The sequence below is a fragment of the Tuber melanosporum genome (genome assembly GCF_000151645.1).
Source record: "Tuber melanosporum whole genome shotgun sequence assembly, scaffold_31, strain Mel28".
NCBI classification, from domain to species: Eukaryota; Fungi; Ascomycota; class Pezizomycetes; order Pezizales; family Tuberaceae; genus Tuber; species Tuber melanosporum.
This window is the reverse complement of record NW_003298986.1, coordinates 440,403-464,069: the sequence shown is the minus strand read 5'-3', so window position 1 is coordinate 464,069 and position 23,667 is coordinate 440,403. Positions and strand designations below refer to the sequence as shown.

Genomic DNA, 23,667 nt, shown 5'->3' with positions numbered 1-23,667 from the left:
CCGCTGCCCGTTGCACGGCCCTATGGCGCAACCGCAATCAATCAGGTCTCTGATCACCAACACTTCTGACGAGTGGCTGAGGTTTTAAATGATTTGCTTTGCAAATTGTGAGCATGGGACGAATTTATAAAGTTGGAGCTACAAGAATATGATATTTAAAAAGATTCTGCACAGTTCTTAGGATCGCATAAAAATTTGACATGTTTGCGATTTTGCGATAACATTCTCCTGACAGCTGACCGCCCCTAACCATTCACTACAATAAGTTATAAGTATCTCTAGGAATGTTACATGACGACCGCCCATCCGTAATCTGCATACGACTGGATATGACATCGTGATGATATTAGGTCCACCACTTGCATATTCATGGGCGGGGCTCTAGGAGTTTAAATTTCCAGGGATTTGCTACTTGTACACTGCCGCTTTATCAATAGTAGCTTACTTTTTTTCCTTTTCCTTTCATAATTAATTAAATATTTGGTGATACGAAATAGTTTCATTGACCACTGGTGAGAGAAAAAGATAAATCCACCCACTAGCAGGATAAGTATTTGTTCCAATGGTAGTATGCTATGAAATTCCTAGCTGGCGCAGTGGTTGATATTAGTGTTAAAGAACCATTTAACTCCTGTGCACTTAGCAGGAGCCCAGGAGTTCGATCCCTGCTCAGAAATGAGTATTTATCGGACGTTCCATCATGTAGGGCAGGAGAATGGTCCACTCCTGACGCCCTATGGTAAATGGGAGGCAGGTGGTTGAGTCCGACTCTAGACCTCAGCCTAAAGGAACGGGGTAGAGGTCCGCAATCGGCGGAGCTTTTTTTCTCCCCCCTCCTCCGATCCATCCATATGAGAGAGAAGTTATAATTCCTGAATGCTACACAAACTCTCCAGTACAGACACTACGGAATCGGCCTCCGAGGGTGATCATTTGCCATCAAACCACACTGTCACCATTAACCCCACTGTATGTAACCTAACCGCCTTTTACTAACGAATGTTCCGTTTGAATTATTAGTAGTGATAGTGACCCGTATTTATAAATTCATGTCCCGAGTGTATCATTGCTCTTTATACTCTTTATAAGGTTCTCCTATTATACCTCGTGCAAGAATAGAAAAAGTGCCTGCCATACTTATCGGTACCCGTGTACCTGAAAATCTCTTGTCGCCTATACCCTTGGCGCACAAACGCTCAGAACTCCCCTCTCATGAGCACCCTAATATATATTTTCCCCTGCTTTACTTATATTTTTTCCCCAGAAGGCTGATATCATATTGTTGTAGTGTGGCAGTAGCTGTCAGGAGCTTCCTGATAACCTCAAACAAGGAGCTGCCTAGACGCCTGCAAGGAGAGATATCGAGGAGCAGTCTGGACCTATGCGAGGAGATGAGAGAAGTGGTTTGGGAGTGGTTTGAAGTGTTACAGATTGGAGGGTGTGGAGCTCCCGGATGTGATGGATATTTGCGAGGTTGACTTTTGTGTAGTGTATAGTTATCATCCATTTTCGTGATGGGTGGAGATGGAGATTAAGAAGTCAAGTCAATTTTTATTCACTCTCACTCTATTATACTCAAAATTCTTTGTGGAAACTCCTACTATATTCTCTATTTACTTCACATATTGAAAACTGGGCTCGAGTGACGTCTTGTGATTTAGATGATTACCGTATGATATATTATACCCTCGAGTCCAGAGTGCACGGATCCGCGAGGGCTAGGCATGGAACGCACCATTCGGTGAAGTGGTTTCTTGCCGTTTGGGTTGGGTCTTCTCGCTTGCGGAGCATGCTACGTACTGTAAGTTTGTATCATTTAACCCGTCGGGGGTCCTGCGTCCCGGAACCACGATACCTGACTTCTGAATATATTCGGAAAAAAAGTTGCGGGCTCAAATCCGGTGAGGAGGTAGGGCATCATAAGGAAGTCATGACTGGACAGTATGTACCTCCCAAACCTGCCGTGGGAAGTTGTCTCTATGGGGTAAAGTCCCCCCAGTGAAGAAAGTTTTGTTTATTTGGGTTCGTGTTCTGGTATGCATCCTTAGTAGTCTAAGACGTTGGTCATGTCTGGAGTAGTCACGGGAAGACGGGCGTCAGCCCTGTATGATTTCCTTCATCCTATCCGCGGGAAACCCCGCAGGGCGTATAACACTATGACACCGTCCGCTTTTTCTGTTATGTAGATGATAATTATTGGGACTTGATACCCCAGGAGGTGGGTCCCGGGGGGGGAGTTCCCAAGACTTGTGCTTGTCCGGGAGGAAGGGAGAAGGGAAATGTTTTTTTGTTTTTTTCGCGATACTGGCACAGGATGGGCCAGTTCAGCTTGTACGACTAGGACATCTCAGGCTGGTAGATGATGCTGAATCGGGCTCAAGTTTTTTTACGGGTGTCATGTATAATCACTCGCATATTGTACTAATTCTTATGATCAGTCTGGTGCAGCAAGCTGAGTTCTAGGCTTTCCCATCCCCCTGCGTCCCGCCAGTAATTATTCTTGTCCATTCCTGGTATATCCCTCTTTCCTCCTTCAAACCCCCCTCCTATTTATTCCTGTTGGAGACCTTGTGGGAGTAACAGTTCTCAATCATGTATATTTCTACGTGAGCTGCTGCAGAGAGCAAGAAAGAAGGCTAGTGATCTGGTTCAACACTCTTTCGGGACGTTTCGCACTGGACCTCACTATTGCGAGGCGGCGACGTCCTTTGGGCGCGGGGAGTATGGTTTTGGATATCGGGGCAGTGTCTGGGCCGCGGGGTGGGGTGTCTGGAGGTGGCGGCTATTTATCATGATAATATGAGCCCCTTTTTATTAGAACCTACACATGGGTTTTTTTTGCCAAGTTGAGAAAACATATTTGAAGTGCGACAACCAAAAAAAAAGAGGCTTGAGTAAATCAGGTTTTCAATCTCTCTTAACTTTAATCAATTACTACACGGCAAAAAAAAACATTATTATTTAAAATTATTTTCAGCACATAGAAAACTAGAGAATATGTTGATAATTGATTCTATGGGTTAATAGAAGAGTATTTATTCTCCAGTATCATACAAGTCTTTTTACTCCTTTTATTTTTTGAGCCTGGTGGTCAACCACGCTTCCATGATAAGGTCAAACTGCTCCTTCCTTGTCTACTAGCATTTTCATCCTGTTTCTTATTGAAATTTTGTGATATATCTAACCTCTTCCTGATCTTCATGGCCTTGTATTCCTTGTACTAAGTTGTCGGAAGGATATGATAAAAGAGTATTCATAAAATAGACTTTAAATTTGTATAAGACTTGATGAATACCGGTATTGCATTTTCTTGCTATCATACAGTCCATTATGATAAAACAATATTATTCTACCATGTACATAATGTGCTGCTACCCCTCATAACAATTTATTGTTTCAATATACTCATAGCTGCTGTGATACAGGGTTGGGTTTGCTGAACAGGTTTTATGAAGTTATATCTGCAACTGATAATCTCAAGAAATATCCATCAACCCTAACCATTAATACAGCCTTTAGTTGAAATTACAATGAGGTAGTGTTTAATCCTACAGGTGCAGCAGAAGCAGGAGATAATTTTAGTGTAAAAAAACATATTTTGGACCTTTTGTCATTTTTGTCATTTGAAATGCAATAACCTTTATTTTGAGCTGAAAAATGTTTTTTGAGTATACTTTAACTCACTTTTCTAGGCAAAAATATTATTTGGTGTTGCATACCGATGTGTAGGTTCTAATAAAAACATGCTCATATTATATTCCTCGTATGCCCGTTCGGTAGGGATTGTGCTATGATACATCCAAGAGCCAAGTTCTAACGCGGTAACCAAGTCAGAGGATTTGCGAGTGACCAAGTGTGGCTCTTGGGACAAATAATGTCCTTCTAAGGTGTTCAAAAAAAAAAGACTCAGCTAGGGGAGAATACTAAAATCCACCGGTCATATTCCCCTAACTTGGTTTAGCAGAAGGTATGGCAGTATCACACTCGTGTGGGGGAGTTAATCCGCGAATAAAGGGGCATCTTACCTCCCAAACCGGCTGCGGGAAGTTGTCTCTACGGGGTAAAGTCCCCTCAGAGAAGATTTTGTTTATGCGGGTTCGTGTTCTGGTGTACATCCTCAGTGGTCTGAGAAGTCGGTCATCCTTAGAGCCGCCACGGGAACATGGGGGTTGGTCCGGTATGGTTTCCTCCATCCTGTCTGCGGGAAACTTTGCTGGATGTATGACGCCGTCTTCTTTTTCTGTTATTATGTGGATGTTAATCATTAGAACTTGATACGGGCGTTCTCAAGACTTGTGCTTGCCTGGGAAGGGAAAAGAGAAATGCGTTTTCGCGATACTAGTACAGGACGAGCCAGTTTAGCTTGTATGACTACAGGCTTGGACATCTCGTAGCTGGTAGATGATGCGGAACCAGGCTCAAGTTTTTTCTTACGGGTGTCATGTATAATCACTCGCGCGTTGTACTGATTCTTATGATGCACCCGCTCTACCGGTAGTGAACCAATCTAAGCCCCAGGCTCCCCCATCTATTCCCATATTTTCAACAGGGTCTTGTATTTATTAACTTTATGCATATTTTTAATCTGCATTTAATACATTTTTTATTAATCAGTGTTCGGTACCTTCCAGCGATGTTTTATATCGTGATTTTAGAAGCTACTGGATATTATATAGATAGATTGTACAATCTATCTCTGAAGAAAATAAAGTACAACTCTCACCTATAAGCTCTTGGATAGCTATGATATTAAGCTATCTGCTAGGTAGGAAGTTCTGCACTGCATAAGTTCTGGTTGGCTAGACTCACATGTCTTGCTTCCATCTTTTCCTCTACCTCCTGATAACACCTGTATCCTAATTTTTTATCTATAGTATCAAAAACAAATTTTTATTCAACTCCTCTGACTGGTTCCCAAACTCACCTATAGTAGTACCTTTTATTCATGTATTTTCAGTTGGTCAGGGTTTGGGGTTTTCTGTTCTTTTTATTTTGCCATTTCGGAGGCCACTGGATTTTATTTCCCATAGATAGATAGATATGTGGATGTTAACCCTTAGAACTTGATACCCGAGGAGGTGGGTTAGGTCCGGGGGGGGGGCGTTCTCAAGACTTGTGCTTGCCTAGGAAGAGAAAAGGAAAGGTTTTTTTTTTGGGAGGGGTATACTAGTACAGGACGAGCCAGCTCGGCTTGTGCTACTACAGGCTAGGACATCTAGTGGCTGGTAGGTGATGCTGAACCAGGCTCAAGTTTTTTTTACGGGTATCATGTACAATCACTCGCATCTTTTCCTGATTCTTATGGTTCATCCACTCTAGCGAACTAACCTAAGCTCCGGGCTTTCCTATTCATTCCCCTAGGTCCCGCCATTAATTATTCTGCCTAGTCCTAGTACAAGTATATCCCTCTTTCCTCCTTCAACCCCCCCCCCCTGCTCATTCCTGCTCGAGACTTTGTAGGAGTGCCCGTTCTCGATATATATATTCCGGAGTGAGCCCCTACAGAAGGCAGGAAGGGAGGCCGGTAACCTAGTTCAACCCCCTATCGAGAGGTTCCCCACTAGGCTTGTACCCCCCCACACTTCTCGCCCCACCACACCAATCACCTGATTCAGGGAGCACTCAGCCATCAATACTATACTTCACTTATCATATATTCACTGTGTGCCCGTTCTGTAGGGATTGTGCTATGATGCTTGGTTACCGCGTTAGTAGTTGGCTCTTTGATATAAGAGGATTTACGAGTGACCAAGTGTGGCTCTTGGGACAAATAATGTCCTTCTCAGGTGTTCGAAAAAGAAAGAAAAAGACTAATCTAGGGGAGAATACTAAAATTTACCAACCATATTTCCGTAACTTGGTTCTATAGAAAGTATGACAGAATGACCTTATGTGACCACTCAATACTCGAGTAGTGCCGGTACTGGTATAATTTCTTTTTTGAGGGGGCGGGCGGGGATAAGATGCTGGAATATTCACTAGAATTTCCGCCAGCAATGGTCTAGGCTTTCAACAAGTGTCACACTCGTGTGGGGGAGCTAATCCGCGAATAAAATGGTGTATGGGGGGGGGTATCAGGCTGTAGTTTGGTTTAAATTTGTTTGAGAAAAAAAGATAAATCCGCCTACTGGTAGGATAAGTATTTGTTTCAAAGGTAGTATGCTATGAAATTCCTAGCTGGCGCAGTGGTTGATATTAGTGTTAAAGAACCATTTAACTCCTGTGCACTTAGCAGGAGCCCAGGAGTTCGATCCCTGCTCAGAAATGAGTATTTATCGGACGTTCCATCATGTAGGGCAGGAGAATGGTCCACTCCTGACGCCCTATGGTAAATGGGAGGCAGGTGGTTGAATCCGACTCTAGACCTCAGCCTAAAGGAACGGGGTTGAGGTCCGCGATCGGCGGAGCTTTTTTTCTCTCCCCTCCTCCGATCTATCCATATGAGAGAGAGCTATTGTAATTACTGAATGCTATGCAGATGCTCTAGGACAGACACGACGGAACCGGTCGCCGAAGGTATTCATTTGCCATCAAACTACACTATCACCATTGGTCTTGTAACATAACCGTCTTTTACTAACGAATGTTCCGTGTGAATTGTTAGCAGTGACAGCGACCCGTATTTATAAATTTGTCTCGAGTGTATCATTGCTCTTTATACTCATTGTGAGGATCTCCTACCTCGAGCAATAATAGAGAGTGTCTGCCACACTTGTCGGTACCCTCGTACCTGACAATCCCCGATCTCCTATACCGCCGGTGCACAAACCCTCCGAACTCCTTTCCCATAAGCAGCCTAAGATACATTTTCCCCGATTTACCTATATCCCCTCTCCAGCAGGCTGCTATCATCTTGAAACCTGGGTTCGAGTGATGTCCTGTGGTTTACCCGATTACCGTATGTCATACCCCCGAGTCCAGAGTGCACGGATCCGCGAGGGCTAGGCACGGAACGCACCGTTCGGTGAAGTAATCTTCTTGTCGTTTTGGTTGGTTCGATTTCTTGCGGGACATGTTAGGTACTGTAAATTTGCATCATATAACCCGTTGGGCGTGTCTGCGTGCCGGAACTATATACCTGACCTCTGAATATATTCGGGAAAAAAGTTGCGTACTCAAATTTGGTGAGGAGGTAGGGCATCACCATAAGCCATGACCGGACGGTATGCACCTCCCAAGCCGGCCGCGAGAAGTATCATAGTCTCTATAAGGTAAAGTACCCCCCGGAGAAGAAAGTTTTGTTTATGTGGGTTCGTGTTCTAGTATACATCCTCAGTAGTCTGAGAAGTCCGTCATGCTTGGGAAAGTCTCGGGAAGATGGGGGTTTGCCCAGTACTACTTCCTCCATCCTGTCTGCGGGAAATTTTGCAGGGTGTGTGACGCCGCCTTCTTTATCTGTTATCATAATATTATGTGGATGCTAATCATTAGAACTTGATACCCTGATGAAGTAGGTTAGGGCGTTCTCGAGAATTATGCTTGCCTAGGAAGGGAGAAGAGAAATGTGTTTTTTTTTTCTTTTTCTTTCTCGCGATACTAGCACGGGACGAGCCAGTTTAGCTTGTACGACTACAGGCTCAGACATCTAGTGGCTGGTAGATGATGCTGAACCAGGCTAAAGTTTTTTCTCACGGGTGTCATGTATAATCACTCGCGCGTTGTACTGATTCTTATGATTCACCCGTTCTAGTGAACCAACCTGAGCCCCGGGCTCCCCCATTTATTCCCCTAGACCCATCATTAATTACTCTCCCCAGCCCTAGTGCAAGTATACCCCCCTTTCCTCCTTCAAACCTTCTCCTCGAGACTTTGTAGGGGTGCCCATTCTCAATGTATGGTATATTTCGGAGTGAGCCCCTAGAGAAGGCAGGAAGGGAGGCCGGTAACCTAGTTCGGCCCCCTATCGAGAGGTTTTGCGCTGGGCTTGATGATTGCGAGGCGGCGGCGGCCTCCGGGTGCGGAGTGTGATTTTGGATGCCGGGACTATGGCCGGAAGGTGGGGTGGAGTGGCTGGAGGTGGCGGTGGATCATATATTCCTCGTGTGCCCGCTTGGTAGGGATTGTGCTATGATACTTGGTTACCGCGTTGGTAGTTGGCCCTTTGATGTAAGAGGATTTGCGAGTGACCAAGTGTGGCTCTTGGGATAAATAATGTCTCCCGTTAAGGTGTTCTGAAAGAAAGAAAGAAAGACTAAGCTAGGGGAGAATACTAAAATTTACCGGCCATATTTCCATAACTTGGCTCTGTAGAAAGTATGACAGAATGGTCTTGTGTGATCACTCAATACTCGAGTAGTGCCGGTACTAGTATCACATAATTTCTTCTTTTTTTTTATGCGGGGGGGACAAGATGCTAGAACACCTACTAGAATCACCTCCAGCAACGGTCTGGCTTTTCAACAATTATCACACTCGTGTGGGGGAGCTAATCCGCGAAAAGGGGGTATGTGGGGATATCACGGTGTACGGTAGTTTGGTTTTAAATTTGTTTTGTTTTTGTTTTTTCGGCAGGAGGAGTGTGGGCAGAGGAGTTGATTCAGCATGGGAAGCCCAAAATGAAAGAAAGAAGAAAAAAAGACGTGAACACCACCGTATTGGCCTACGGCAGCTGCCATACCGGTAGATACTCGAGCACCCCCTCCGGCAAGCAAAAAAATCGCATGGTTTCGCAGAATTTCTTCTCCTCAATCAGTAGGCTTACGGTACTCGAGTAGCTGCGTATCAGACAGAATTCGCCATTCATTGGGAATGTTCACGGACCAACCCGTGTGCCGTACCCGAGTATCACGACTGAGAAACGAGAACCCAAGACCTACCCCAACGAGCCCGGGAGCCCCTTACTCGAGTACAAGCATTGACCACTCCGTCTTCACAGTACCAATCAGTTTCATCCGAGTCGGGCCCGGGTGGGGGATGTTTCCCATACGGAAGACCGAATGGTTTCATACAAGTATTCTCCGTGGAATAACTGATCTTGGAAATCGGACCCTCATGATAGGCCATATCGCTTCACGGGTAAAATCCACCCGACTAATTCTCTTTAACCGATGACATGGTATACCTTCTATGGTAGCGATACCGATAGCGCTTTCCCTCTGGGTAGGTAAAAGTTCGCGCACGCCCCAAGGAACAACCGAAAAAAAGGGTTATATCCATAATTTTCGGTACGATATCCCTTCCCACCAGAATATGACACGATACCAAATTCCAGGGGGGTACTTCCGAATGTCATTTTTGATATAATACCTGAGGACGAGGATTCATTACCGGAAGTTACAGTAAAGGAGAAGTCTCGAGACGTTTATCTTGTGATTGCGATATCTTGGCCGTTTTGCTGGGTCGCATGGTGCGGTACGGCATGTCACCAGCACTTGATCCTGGTTGAACCTTGCAGGATTTCTGTGACAATGGCTGGTCATGTTGGCGTTTTTTGTTCGGGCTTGTGGTAGCGTGCACAGGCAGGAGTATCATACCTACGGACAGAAAGGAAAAGGAGAGAAGAGGAAGACTTGTGTTTTTCTTCCTCTTCTGTGCCTTTTGCGGTGTATGCATGCACTGTGCTGGACAAGTGCAAGTAGTATGTTCGTGAAATCGTGCATAGGGGTACGGTAAAACCCACAGCGAAGTGAGAACAACAGTGAAGCGAGGACGCCATAGAATAATTACAGGACAGTGATCATTTATGTGGGCTTGTTTTTGCCGTGGAATACTGTAAAGCGAGCGATGCGGGGGGTGGATTCATGGTACTCGAGTAACTAACGGTGAACCGGTAATGCATAACTAAATTAGTAGGGTATCATATTGGATCAGGAATATTCCTTCTTCCTTCCCTGCATAATCCGTGGAAATCGAGCGAGTCGTGGACGAGCTCCGCAATCCGCCGTTATCTGGAACACGGGATGTTGGGTGAAAAGGGGGTAGGAGCTTTCCCATGTCCACCGACCGGCAGTTACTCCAGTATCACGATCCACAAGCCCTAGCCCCCCCCACCCCCTCGGTATGCCGTCGACAAGGAGTCGGGCTGGGCAGGAAAAGGAGATTCCGACTTATCCTATCACCTTGGTTATGGTCTGTGCCGGTTAGTTCTGCAGTCCGGCGGGACAAACCGTTGTTCCACAACACCTTAGTTGCTTCACCATGCTGAGAGCCAAGGAAGAAAACATTACTAGTACAGTACTATACTATGCTCTAAGAGTAACAAAATCCCCTCCCCCCCCACCCAATAAGTGGTCGTCGTCGGTCTCGACTTTGTATTCACCGGTCGGGTCAATTTATAAAAGTAGTTCGAGTACCGGTATAGGCAGAGCACTACCCTCAAAGCAATACAAGAAGGCGAAGCATCGGCTTCTCTCAATTTTGGTTGGAAGAATAGCCACCCTTCGTGGGGCGAAGATCCCTCCATTACTCGAGTAATCGTTCATGCTGACTGTTGTCGTTGCTGTCAAAGTGCAAAAAGTGAGAAGCCCAAGCGCGCGGGCAAAGAGGCAGAATTGCACAACGCGACGGGTGAAACGCCAAGCACGTCTACCCCGGGATTTTCTCACGCTCACCGTTTGAGGAATTGTTTATATACACAGAAATGGTTTTTACTTTATTCGGGGTTTTGCTAAAAAGACTTCCCCGTTTTCCCAAGTAATTTTGTGGGAGTTGTGAAGAAAACTTCCCACGAGAATGTAAACACTAATTAACAGGTTGTCTTGCTGGCAGACTGAAAAAAAAAAAAAAAAAAAAAAAAGAAATGGTAGAACCCATATGTACTGTACCCCAAGAAGCAAAAAAAAAAAAAAAAGGAAATTGTAACCCGTGCCCCCCCCCCCACACCCCCCCACACCAGCCCTACAAACAACTGTCCCTATGAAGTGAAAAGAGAAGGTAGAAAGGAAATTTTCGTGAAGCCGTGACAGAGAAGAAGAAACAAATTTCCCAAAATATTTATCCGAGAAGCGAAGGATGAGTAGCAGGAAGTGAGAAAAAGAAGAAAGAAAAATAGCAATGACAGTTTTACTTTCTCGAAAAAATCCTCTTCCAACCCGTTGGAGACTTCGTACTCTCACTCTCAAACTCGCTCTTTACATTCCCCTTCTCCAGAGCCGAGTCGTCGAAGCTGTCGACGGGGCTCGGAGCTCGGAGCCTGGGAGCCCTGTGAGGGATATCGCCCTGAGTACCCATGGTAAACTCGCCCTTGGCATTGACGCCGATCCTCGGAATGGTCGAACGCCTTCCACTCAACTCCCACTGTCTCCTCTTCCTGAGATACCACATGACGCTGAGAACCATCCCAGCTACGCCCACCACCACAACCGCCGAGATAATGCCGATTTGAGCCCCGAGGGGAATGTTCACGAAAGTATCCGACTTCCCAGACGCTCCCTCATTGCTCTCCTTTGTCTCGTCGATGAGAGCATTCGGATCGTCGTCGTCGTAGGATTGGCCCGGAGCCGATGGGTAGTATTCCGTGCCTTCGGAAGCGGGATCGGGAACTGGCGAGGGGGACGATTCGACAACAGGTGATGTTACAGTGATTACTGAGGGGGCGGGAGTATTTGCCGGGACGCCCACAGAGGTTGATGTAATGGTTGGGTCTTGAGCCGCGACAGTGGTGAGGGCTGTCAAGAGGCATAGTGCCATGATGCTCCTTCGGGGAACCATCTTGCAGGCAGTTGTGAATGAAACAAGGAAAAGACTTATGCAAAGGAAATACTGAATGTGAATAGTAAGTGGTTGTGCTGTAGGATAGGCAGTAAATTCGCGCTGCGAGGATTCTAGCTTTTCCTTATATGTTCGATATCCTGTACCGTACGGGTTTTGGCTGACAATGAAATGGTGGGCAGGATAGACGCTCGCAAGGTGTTGTGTTGTGCTGGTGACAGGAAAAAATAGATTACTCCTGAGGGGGGAGCAGGCGGGTGTTCTTTATGTACCTACTATTCGCCCCCGGAAATTTCCCACCCACCACACACCTTTTTCCCACCCACCCTGCCAACTACTCGTACCAGATCGTAACCGCACCTGCATCGCGGGTGAGAGACAGGCTGTGAAGATTGTTGGTTGTGAAGGGTTAGCGAATAGGTTGGCAATGTTCTGTGCTACTATTGTTAGACGAGCCTTGGCAGGGGAAGGATAACGTCTTTTCAGTGGTTCACCGTAGAGCGCCTCTGTTTCCTGCGAGACAGATATGTGGTATCTCTCCCCTCCTCCCCTTCCCCCCTTGCAGGCCCCTGTCCAACCGGGGAACAAATAGAGATTCATTCTCCTCTCCTCATTACACACCCTCGAGATACTCCCTACTGTGCTCTCCTTACGGTACTGTACCACTGCATAGTACTAATGAGACAACAAGTCCCAAATAAATCACGCACAAGACATAAATACTTCAAAACCGTACATTTCGGGAAACGCTGCCGGAAATACTTGTATGCAACCCCCCTTTGGGGGAAACCCTCAAGGGGGGGAGTTGACAAAGAAAAGGACTCCCGGGGAGTGCATCTCTTGCTCGGGTACAGCCGACGAATAGATTAAAGGATAACGATTTCCCCATCCGACCTCACCCCCCGTGTGTTCCCCGCTCCAACTAATTGTTAATGTTGGTTTCTTAGCATCTTGTGTGCTCGAGCACAAGTACCGGTACCGGTAATCGTACTCGAGTACTGTCCCCACCCGACGGGATGTGACATGACATTATTGACAGTTGGAAATGCCGGTACCATTTCCAAATCCCCTACGGCAAACCCACGAGCACCGCGACTTGAGTGCAAGTGCTGTTCAGTTCAGGACTAATCTAACGGTGATGAAGGGAACGAGGAAAAAAACAAAAAAAACGCATGCTATAAACGCCACTGCGGCCTACCGTTAACTCGCCATATGAGCGAGAGATCAAGGAATAGAACCAGCCACGCTTGGTACTGGTAATGTACTCGTACTCGTATAATATTAGCCACGGCCATTTTGTTAATTCACGAGATGAGACTAAACCTGGGTCTCGTCCATCACGCTAAGCGAAGGGAGAGAAAGTAACAAGGTTGATCGTCGATCGAGCTGGGAAATGTCAGCCATAACATTCAGCACCCTATCAACGGTGGAGAAACCCCACGATAATTTCTCCATCTCCGCTCATCCCCGCTAGTTCAATTCCCTCGTTACATTTTCCTGTCATGTGCCCGGGTGTCTACATTTTCGCTGAGCAAAAAAGGTACGAGTACAAGTACAGTACCGTACAGTACTCGTACCTTTACGAGGTTGTTGGTTGGCTGGGCGGGGCCGTTCATTGCGAGAAGGAACGCTGAGCGATAAGTGAGTTGTATGATTGGCTACTATTTTTGACTATCCTAGTTGAGGCAGTTTAGCGAGATTGGGATCTGCCCTACCGTTGGCGAACCGATAAGTTCACAATGGACATGCTTCGGCTGATTCGGCTGAATGGGGGAAATGTTTATATTTTTGACTCGTGGGAGGGATAGAAAGAAAGAAAATGACTATTTGACACCCGGGTTGTCTTGTTGGTGTTTTGTCTGCCTGATCCCCCGAGCAGCTACTCGAGTAAACTAAATAGACCCCCATTTTTAATCCCTTCCCCGAAACGGGGTTTGGATTCATGCAACAGTGTGCTTTTTCTGCACGACAGCACTTGGGAATACCTGCTCCCTGCGATGCTCGTTCGCTGTCTATTTATTCTGACAATGTTTTCTATTCTAGATCAAACATTCTACCGACTATCGCTTTTCCTGTCTATCGCGCCTCTTGGCTCGTTGGGGGTTCAAAAAAGCCACGTTGGATGGAAACTCGAGTGAGAGAAGGTGATTGCGTGGGGTCCTGTAAGGGCGCTGCAGGGAGGTATGACTGTGGTTTTGCTTACTCCACCGGCGTTCCAGGAACCGCAGAGGGCTAGCGTCTTCACCTACCTGCCAGCCTATCCACCCGAAGGCACACTGACTAATCTGAAGCCGCGAACACGAGAAATGAAGGTGTACGAGTACTGTATCCTCATCGAATCGCCCTTCTGATTTTACCCTTTTTCGGGTTTGGCTCGCACGGTAGCTCGCAGCCTCTGGGACTTCTGGAACGCGGGCTCCAACGGGGTGTGATGGGGATGGTGTGGGGTGAAAGTTTGTTTCGAAGAAATACCGGTATGGATCGTTCGGTCGACAGATGTGCTAAAAAGTCTCGGAGAAGCTGGAAAAGATTGGATACATAATTCCCCCGTCCCCTATTACTATCATATGATACCTTCGATCGGGAGAAAGGGCAAAAGGGGGGGGGGAATGGCGCAAAGTAGGACTGAACACATGCTGTGCCCACCGATAACTCCCCCGTACTGTACCGTACCTCAGGTACCGGTACCCCCCGACCGGCTCCACATCCGTACTACGCCATCGAGCGCGACCCCCACCCCGTGACCACCAACACGATACTGGCAGGCCTCTCCCTTGCATCCCCCTTGGGCCCAACTTCCTAAAGACACTGTGCTCGAGTTAGCTGCGCTCCACAATCACAATCACTGTGTACCCGAGCTATTTTTATTCTTATTCTCATGTATCGATACGGTGCTACTGTCACCCACACACTATTCGAGAACAGTACCGTACTTACATACCGGTACCACAATACTGTATGTTGGCTAACCAGCTAGGTGAAACATGTTCGGAACACGGCCCATTTTAACATCATCCTTTGTCACTCATGTTACTAAGCTTTAGAGGTATTGATTCGATGTAATGGAAGTACTCAAGTATGGTCAACTCGGGATAACTGGAATCATGTCACCCATATAGGCGGCCTTCTATGAGCATAAGTACGGCTCTGTCTAGCTCGTGCAGCAGGAGGAAAACACCTCTCTTTACTGCCAATAAATACCTCCCCACATCTTCCTATATGCCTCTACTTTCTCATCAATCTCCCACTTCGCACACTTGACCACCAACGGGCTTCCTGGCGGTGGTGATGGGTTATGTTTGCGCTTTGCGCTCTGGTGGCGTCCGGGGTTGGGTTGGTTTATCGGATATATCGTGGGTGGTATGATATCGGTTGACTGATGTTGTCCCCCTGGTGGGGTCGGGGGTGGCTGGGCCAGTGCTAGAACGAAGGGAGGGAAGCGAATGCGCGCTGAGCGGGGTCACGGCGGTTAGATGGTCTTGGATTGCTTGTGTGGGTTTTGCTCTTTTGGGAGGAGGAAGAGGAATGTGTACTGTGCGTGAACGTCATGGTAGATGCAGCGGTGGAAACTGTATCTTTCACTTGAAGTGGGTTTTATGGGTTAACTTTCTATCATCCCTTACGTTCGGTTCCCTTTTCTCACTTCCGGTGCTCCAGGAACTAGTAACGACCAGCAACTAACAACCCAAACGCTAATGTGTACAGCTACACAGTCAGAAACCCACCCGGTGCTTTTTTAACACTAGCACGACAGAGGCTCACCGAGCGCCTGGAAGAAGGCGGCACCGTAAACCCTCTCACAGGCTCATAAAGGCTCGGCCGACTTGCAGCCCACACGAAACATGAGGTTTTGTTCGTAATACGAGTTCCGGTTCTTGGCTGCCCTTTAATCCGCCTCGACCACCCTCACATGTTTTGAACGGAGGGGTTTTTCGTTTCCCAGGCGCACGTGCAAAAACGCTTCTTTGAACAGGCACAGCGGTCGGTTGGGCGAGGAGTGCGGGCGTCCTAACCACCGACCGTGTTCGCCTTTCTCGCGAATCCATTGTTTGGATATTCTAATAGCGTAAAAACGGAAGTGAGGTTGTCCGCGACTGGTTATCTCGCCTTCGCGAGAGCTGGACAAGATAAGAATGACGTTGCTTAGACAAGGCCCCATTTTGGAAAAAATAGTAGCTGCAAGGATCCAGCAGCCCGGTGATATACATATACCACTAGACCTTGCAGGACTTTGATCCTGCGGTTTTGGCAATTTGGTGGTGAGGGCGGAGGAAACTTTTTGGATTATGGCTAGATGAGTAGACACTGCTATCGATACATGACTCAGTCGGCGGTTTCGAGCTTTCCAAATATACTCGAGAGCGACAGAGCCAGAAAGCCGGTGAAATCCCTCCTCACTTTAACTGACATACTACCATCCGCACACCCCCCAAGTCCTCGCTATAGCTCACCCGGCGATCCGAAGTAGAATTTTCCACTCCCGGATGACTTCCTGCCCGCTGATCTCTGGGGCGACCTCACCGCCCCCCTACCCCAATACGCACCGGGCATCGCTATACTCGCCCGGAAAAGCGCGGAAACTCCTGGCGGTATTTCCAGCAAGCGGTGCGGGCAGCCAGCCCTCCTGTTCATCGGACCGCATAAATCATTTTTTTAAAGCGAGAAATGAGGGAGGTCACTAGATATCACTCGAATATTATGGGCGCTTTAGCTCTTGGGATTCCCGATTTTCGGTGCGAGAAGAGGTGCCTGGGATGCAGCATCTTGGGCATCCCGAATCTTGATTGTGAATCTAAGTGTGCTCACTGATACCCCTGTTGTAGTAACATTTAGGGACCCTTTAGGGGCTGGTCCTGCGAGATATGTAAGGCTTTGTCGTTGTTGTTTCTGGGTTGCCAAAGGAACTATGTGGGAACGTATGATACTTGCTTTGGAAATTTCGGATCTTGCTTGACTTGCGGTGGCAGAGAAGAGCGAGTGTGAGTAGGTGTTGTTATCGTGCTGGGTCCCATGCTCGGTGTCGATTAGCCGTGGAGGTGGTACTGTATTCGGGTTTTTGTTTCATGATTCCCGGTCAATGTTTTCAATATGAGGTGTTCACTCAGCATCACTCGAAAAATACATTTTTTGTTTCATTTCTGAGATAGGGTTAGGGTTTTTTCATGGGTCATGTATCATCTCACACCTGACAACTTGAATGATGAATCATGTCATTAAACATTGAGGCCCTGTTTGGCAAAAATGGAGCTATAAATAGATACTACTGACATGAATCTAATTTGCATGTCTTGTTATACGATTGCGGTATGAAATTGGTAATCTATATTGTTGAATAGCTTGTGGTAAGAAAACTGAGTATGAACCACTAATAAATGGAATTCTCATGTGGCATATTGTCCTATTATACAACTTCTTAAACTATATTTTATACAGATATGAAAAATTTCATTTTATCAGGGTTTGGGGGAGAGTGGTTCTATTTGAAATGGTTCTGTTTGGTTATTAGAATGGAATGGTTGATAGGTTTCTGGTTTGCCAAACACCAGTTGCAATCCAAAAATTTAAAATGGAGGGAAATGGTCGCTTTGTATGGGGAAATGAAATGGTTCCATTTTTGCCAAACAGGGCCTGAAATATTGTCGACTTCTCCTGAAATGGTATGGGAGAAATAGAGGGGGTGGGTGCATGGGAAGAAAGAAAGGGGGTTACGACCCAAACACTCTTTACCCAAACGAACCCGGGGAGCTGTTGACCTACCAATAGAGCTCTCCTTTCACGGTGCTCTCCTTCTCACGAGCCTTCCACATCATCATCGCAAACTCCCTGACAAGATGGACCGGTCTCAGCCCTCGACACCCAATGTGCAAAGGATTTTCTACCCCGCCATTATCATTGAGAAACAATAGGAGCCAGAGGCCAACAAGGTCCGTGTCGGGTCTAAGCCCGTGTTGCCTCAACCATTGCCTCTTACCATATCGTGACCCGCCGTCCATGAACTGTACAAGTGTGTCATGAAGTCCGCACATGTGCTCGTGAAAAATACCATCCTGGGCGGATTCCAGCTGGTAATCCGTCACATCTAGATACACGGCGTGAAAGATTGCGAAAACCTGCCTGAATATTGACTTTTCGGGGCCGGAGAAGGTGTCGATAAACTTACCGAATCCGGGCGGAAGTTCGTACTTTGCGGTTTCGGGTAGCACGCTTTTGAGGAGGAATCCGAGAAGTACTCGGAGGCGGTAGAGTGCTGACTTTACCTGCTCTAGGGTAATGGAGGGGGGTATGTGCTGACCGCTCGTCAGTTGAGCACCGAATCCAGACTTTTCAAATCTGGGGATGATGTCGAAGATTACCGTTGCTATGTCGGAAATGCCCTCATCCTGGAGTCTCAATGTCTCAACTAGATGGCCTTCCCGTGGAAGTGGTAGCTCGCTCGGCGGTGCACGCTGAACTTCCGCGATGATTGCTTCGAAGGGGGTGTTTAGGTGTTGCCCACTGAGGGATAGCGTGCGCGCCGTGAAAAGTGCTTGGTCGAAGGCCTCGATAGATGAGAGCGCTATCCCGCGCTGGATGTAGTCCCTATAGGCATTCTGGGTGTACCATAGGGTTTCCGAAGCGAGGCAGACATTCTCGAGTGTTTCAAAGCTGTCCAAATAGCTGAGAATCTTTGCTTGGATTGTGATGGGGAAAAGAAGGATGGGAATACTTTTTATGATGGCCATGATGGATTGCGTAGGGTTGTAATTGGCGGCGGGAACAGATGGTACTATGATAGATTGAGAGTGATGATGAAACGATGCTAGTGTGTTAGGGTGAAAAATTATTGAGGTTGCGATTTCTATTTATACAAAGTTGCGATTCCAAGTTGCAAGAGAAGCTCCGGTAAATTCAAGTCGAAGCATGCGAGGTGAGCTTCAAGATTGACTTGGGGAGTAATTCCGATTCAAGCTTCGGTATGTCGGACTGTTCTACTTCCAGCTCCCTACCAGCTGGATCTTGACAAGTTCCTTCTCCAACTATTTTCCGGACCCCGCTTTTCGCCTTCCTATTTAGGAAGGCGGTTACAGGATAAAACAACAAATAAAGCCTCATGATCCTACCCTACAAGACCAAACTTGGAGCTTCATATGCTTGTGGAATAGAACTTAATATGCGGTAAAAATATCATGACTGGTATCCTACTTCTATCAAATCATCCTCTTCCATAGTGACGTCCTCATCCACATAGCTATGAGAAGTAAAGCTACCATCTGATAGAGACAACTTGAATCTCCTTCTTCCCACTCAACTTGAACTGGTTGAATATCTCCAACCCCCCAGCACTGTGTTGCCTTCTGTTAGTCCTCCTAGGTGGTTGATACTCTGATAAAGCAGCCACCACCCTCAGGCTATGCCTTTGCTACTGTTATAATGTTCCTTGGATTTTAAACAATGATAAGGATTACTTGGCAGACCCTCTGACTCTGTTGTAGCTGGGTTGTGGAAAAATTAAAAAGATTTATCATGATAGCATTCTTCTTTATTTTGTTGTCTAACTAGAGGTATTGCCCCCCTATGCCTAGTACCCTTATTCAGGGAGGGGGGGGGGGAGATGTGCTGTTGGTTCCAGAACAGAAAGACTGTTGGATTAGAAGGCATTAGATGAAATTAGGGGTTGTTTATTTTGTTGGTGCTTTAGGCTTTCATGATAACTTTGGTCGAATGCAGTGGATGAGCCTGGGTCTTGTACAGTACTGTACCTAAATGGATCCAAGGACATAAAAAAGGAGCGTTTTCTTGATTCTTTTTTTTCCCTTTTTTTTTTTTTTGAGGATAGTACGTACTCTCAGAACTGCTGAGACAAAGACAACATTCAAAAGGTGCCGCTTTTGATACTCCGAAATCTATGCCAGTAACGTCCTCCGGCCGGGGTGACAGTCTCCCTAAAGGAAATTAAGTGTGCTGGGGTACGGCAGAGAAGAGCACATGGGAAGAATAAGGAAGTATTATTATTGTGAGATGAAATTTTGCCTTCACCGTTGAGTCCTAAGACTTGTATGATAAAACAAATTGTGATGGACAACCGGTGAGGTAGGGTGATAATCCGTGAGTTCGGGATCGCATGCCCCAAGTTGGAAGATCACATGTGTTGTGCGCATTTAGCTTAACTTTGCTCCACTCGTGCTGGAATCGTGGTGACGAGACGGTAAACCTTTGTTTGCTTTTTTTCCCATCAACCCCCCAACATCCACGGCTGATCAGCACGTCACTGATGGGCTCGCGAGATTCAAAAGTATTCGGACAACCCACAGACCCTAAAGCCTTGGTCATATATAAATTTGTATGAGATCTTGGCGCCTTGGCGTGAGACACATCCGGATACTTTTGTACAAGTATGATACTAGTACTAGTATCATACTCGTATTTGGCGTGTACCGAATTTCCCCATCCTTTACTCGAGTACTCGAGTAGTCGGGGGACGAACGGGTAGTGATGGCATGGATTAAATTTGGTATGAATAGTGCCGGGAAGGGTAAGAAGCTTTGACAGAGCTAACCGACGCTAGATAGGCTCGGCTTGGATAAAATACTCCCACCGGTATTTGAATTATTTGACATCTTGAACCCCTATCTTTCCCATCGGTTGACTGACGTCCACCCCCGAGTTCCTACTCGTATCAAGATCTTCCAAGGGGGCAATGTAAATTTATCGCTTGGCTGAGCTGCCGTGAAACCCTCTAGCCCGTTGCCAGGCGCGCCGGGGCCAGATTGGGTGGCAGTTAGCTATACTTGGTCAGGAGATAGGATTTCCCCGTCTTTTTAGTGCTCGAATGACTCAGCACTCGAGTGTAATTGAATATTCTCAGCCTCAAATCTTCTCCAAATCAGGTTTAGTGTGGCCGGCAAACGAATTTTGCTGTTTCACACCTCCTACGGGATACTCGCCTTTCTTGACACGCTTAGCGACCAGGGAGTTCTATTCGCCAGGATCCTGTCCCCACTGTGATCGCTCGCTGACTTGCCCGGGGTCTCCCAGAATTGAAGCTACTCGTAACAGTTGCACGTATCACGGTTGCCCTGCTGGACAAGGCTCTTAAAAGAGGGAGTGGTGACGGAGTTTGCGAGTGAGAATGAGTGAGCACATAATTGGAGCGCTCGGGAATTATCCGGATGCCAAGATGCTTGATTTATTCTCGGAATGCCCTCTCGAGCAACGACAAGGGTCTGATATGCCCCACACAACTAGAATGCCATCTCCGGCGTGTTCTGTATGAGCACTTTAGCACTATAACAGCCATCCCATCACCTTCCGGATCCCACTCGGCTGATACTCGTACACGTACATTCTTGAGTGGAGAGGCAACCTCCGGGGAACTAGCACTGCTACTCGCCAATCCGATACCCCCTAGGCCAAGGTGGCCGCGTTGTGCTAGTACGAATTGCACCTAATGTTTTTCTATCTCCCCATAATATGCAATACTGTATACTAGCTTGGTATTTCATTTGTGTGCTGTAGCTGCTATGAGAACTTTCTTATGCTTCTGGAAATAATTATTAGTTATCCTCAATATCCTCTTTCACGGGAACTCTTGGAGATAGTTTTTGGCGTTGTTTGATGCACAAAAAGCGCTGGTGAATTTTGTTATTGGGGAAAAAACAACTCCTCATGGCTTTAGAGGGCAACGTAGTTGTGTGCGGTAGGGCATATCAGATGCTTTTCCTTATCCGAGGGGGCATTTTGAGAGCCATCAGTTGGATATTACCTCTAAGCTTCTGGAAAGAGATAGTCAAGTGTCTTGATAGCTGTGCTAAATCGTGTTTCACGCATTGCTTCTCATACCGGCACTTTATCTTCGCCTTCGTGGATTCACATGGGGAAGGTTTCAAAGTAAGGCAAGGCTTTGGACCGGAGCCTACGAGTAGTCTTCAGTCGCACAGACCCTACTAAAAGTAGGACCGGCATCCTCCCTGTTATAATAACGATATTTTCCTCACGGAGCGGCCTTAAAACACTACCGTATTCGAGCAGGATAGTTGGATGGCATAGCACCACACAGGGTTATCCGTCGCCCCCTATGCGCAGTTCTGTATCAGGCAAATGCAGCCCAACAACGTCAATGATCATGAATCATAACCGTACCACAGCCGCACATGTGCGCACGTACCCTCTTTCCCCCGCGAAGGCGAGTATATAGGGGATGGTGCTTCCTTTCTTACGTTATGGTACAATAAGTTAGGCACTCTCACACCCAGCCCTCTCTCTCATCCCATCTCCATCCCATCTCCATCTAAACTCAACACAGAATTCATCCACAATGGCGAGAAGGGGCTATTATGCCGTTGCACGCGGTAAACCGCCAGCCCCGGCTATCTACTCTTCGTGGTTCGTCCTTCACATGAGTCCTCATGTTCGACGGGAGCAATTAGAGTATGATTTTGGAGATGAAAATCTGATTGTGGAATAGGGCCGCTGCGCAGGTCGTCACGCAGAAGTATCCCGACGTTATCTTCAAGAAATTCTCTACTTTCGAGGAAGCGCAGGCCTTCATGGCCGGGCATGGGGTTGCGAGGTATCGTGTTGAAATAACCTTTGATGTAACCTGCATGATGGAAGAGTCGCGCAGCCCTACCAGTGGTGGCGGGATCTCTCCTCCCCCTTCTCCTCGTTCTCCTGCCCCCCCCGCTCCCCCGGTCTCTAACCCTTCCGAACGGGGACGACGAGCGGGGACAGGAGTCGGTGGTGGAACAGGAGGGAAACAATTCTATGTTGTTGCGAATGGGAGTGGGAAGGGGGTCTATGAGTCTTGGTTAGTACCCTTCATTCTTTTCTTGGAGCTTGGTGAATGGGCCAGGCTGACTGAATTTGAATTAAATTAACTGGGAAAACAGGGAGCAAGCAAAAGTGCACATATTCGGTCAACCTGGAATATGTCACCAGGCCTTTGGCACACGCCAGGAGGCTGACGAGTGGTTGTGGGAGTATGGAAGAATGCAGGATGAGGTGGAGTACAGGGCCAATGCAAAGCAAGGATTGGGAAACCTCAGCGACCTTGCCAGGGAATTGCCGGAGCCGCAGTGAATTTCCTGCCAAAGGAAATTTCTGACCGGATGGTTTTTTCCCTTCGCTCCTTGCAGGAGTGGGGGGATTTCACCGCCGGTCGCAGCCCAGAACATCTAATTTTTCGAGGAATCTTTGTGGTGAATTTTCCTCTCGAGCTATCATGCATACGAGTACTGTGTATCATGCGGGGGCTTTTTGGCCTGCGATGCAGATGCAAGTATCCAGGATTTAACTGAACTACCGGCGATTCAGATGGATGCATTGGGAGCTGGGTTGGGTGGGCATGCTTTATCTGGTGTGGGGGGAGTTGGGCGAGCGAGGCTTTTGGGTTGTGTGCGAGGTTCTCGTAAAGGCTTCATTTTCTTTTTTTTTCACAAATGGGAGGTGTAGTCATTCTTTTTCATGACTGAAGTTTTTTTTGCTTTTTTTGCTGGATCTGTGCGATTTTGTCTACTGGGAATTCTCGTTGATTCGCTCGGCGATTTGCCGCATTGGTTTTATCATACAGCGATACTTGCTGTTTTAACGGTTATTGTTGGTTGCGTTTGAAATGTTCACTTTTTTTGCTCATGGGAGGTCTGTGCGACCAGCGGTCCAGTGAGCCCTTCTTGGCGGAGCTCATATCCTAACGGCTGCATGCATTGTCACTCGCTTGAGAAGTTGGGGTGAGGTTTGTGTGAAGTGTGTCATGGAACTTTGATGACGAAGAGGCTATATATTTAACTCCGGTCTAGCCCAGACTATTACCCATAAGCAGTATATGAAGAGGAGAGGCACTGCAGTATACTTGGATCTACCGTAAAATATCAATCTGCAAACTGGCCCACGCCGCGGGCGTAGTCTGATGTCTAGACCCCCCCACGTATCTAAATATTGCAGATTGAGCACGACATCCAGCCCGGGTATGATAAGGTACTTTAACACGGGTTTCGAGTCTGAGGGCGTAACTTAGTCTAGGTTTTAGACGTTGTCGTCGGG

At 47.0% G+C, this 23,667-nt stretch overlaps 2 protein-coding genes; one reads left to right on the top strand and one right to left on the bottom strand.

The window, feature by feature from the left end:
• Window positions 1-10,561: 10,561 nt before the first annotated feature.
• On the bottom strand, window positions 10,562-11,628 carry GSTUM_00007049001 (uncharacterized protein; the record flags this gene model as incomplete). XM_002839129.2 has 2 exons in its annotated part: window positions 10,562-10,757; window positions 10,802-11,628. The coding sequence occupies one exon, from the start codon at window positions 11,626-11,628 to the stop codon at window positions 11,002-11,004; it is 627 nt and encodes a 208-aa protein (XP_002839175.1). The 3' UTR covers window positions 10,562-10,757; window positions 10,802-11,001.
• A 10,315-nt stretch (window positions 11,629-21,943) lies between these two features.
• Window positions 21,944-23,442, top strand: GSTUM_00007048001 (uncharacterized protein; the record flags this gene model as incomplete). XM_002839128.2 has 4 exons in its annotated part: window positions 21,944-22,011; window positions 22,094-22,263; window positions 22,360-22,435; window positions 22,518-23,442. 4 exons carry the CDS (start codon window positions 21,944-21,946, stop codon window positions 22,705-22,707), a joined length of 504 nt encoding a protein of 167 aa, XP_002839174.1. The 3' UTR covers window positions 22,708-23,442.
• Between the last annotated feature and the right edge of the window lie 225 nt (window positions 23,443-23,667).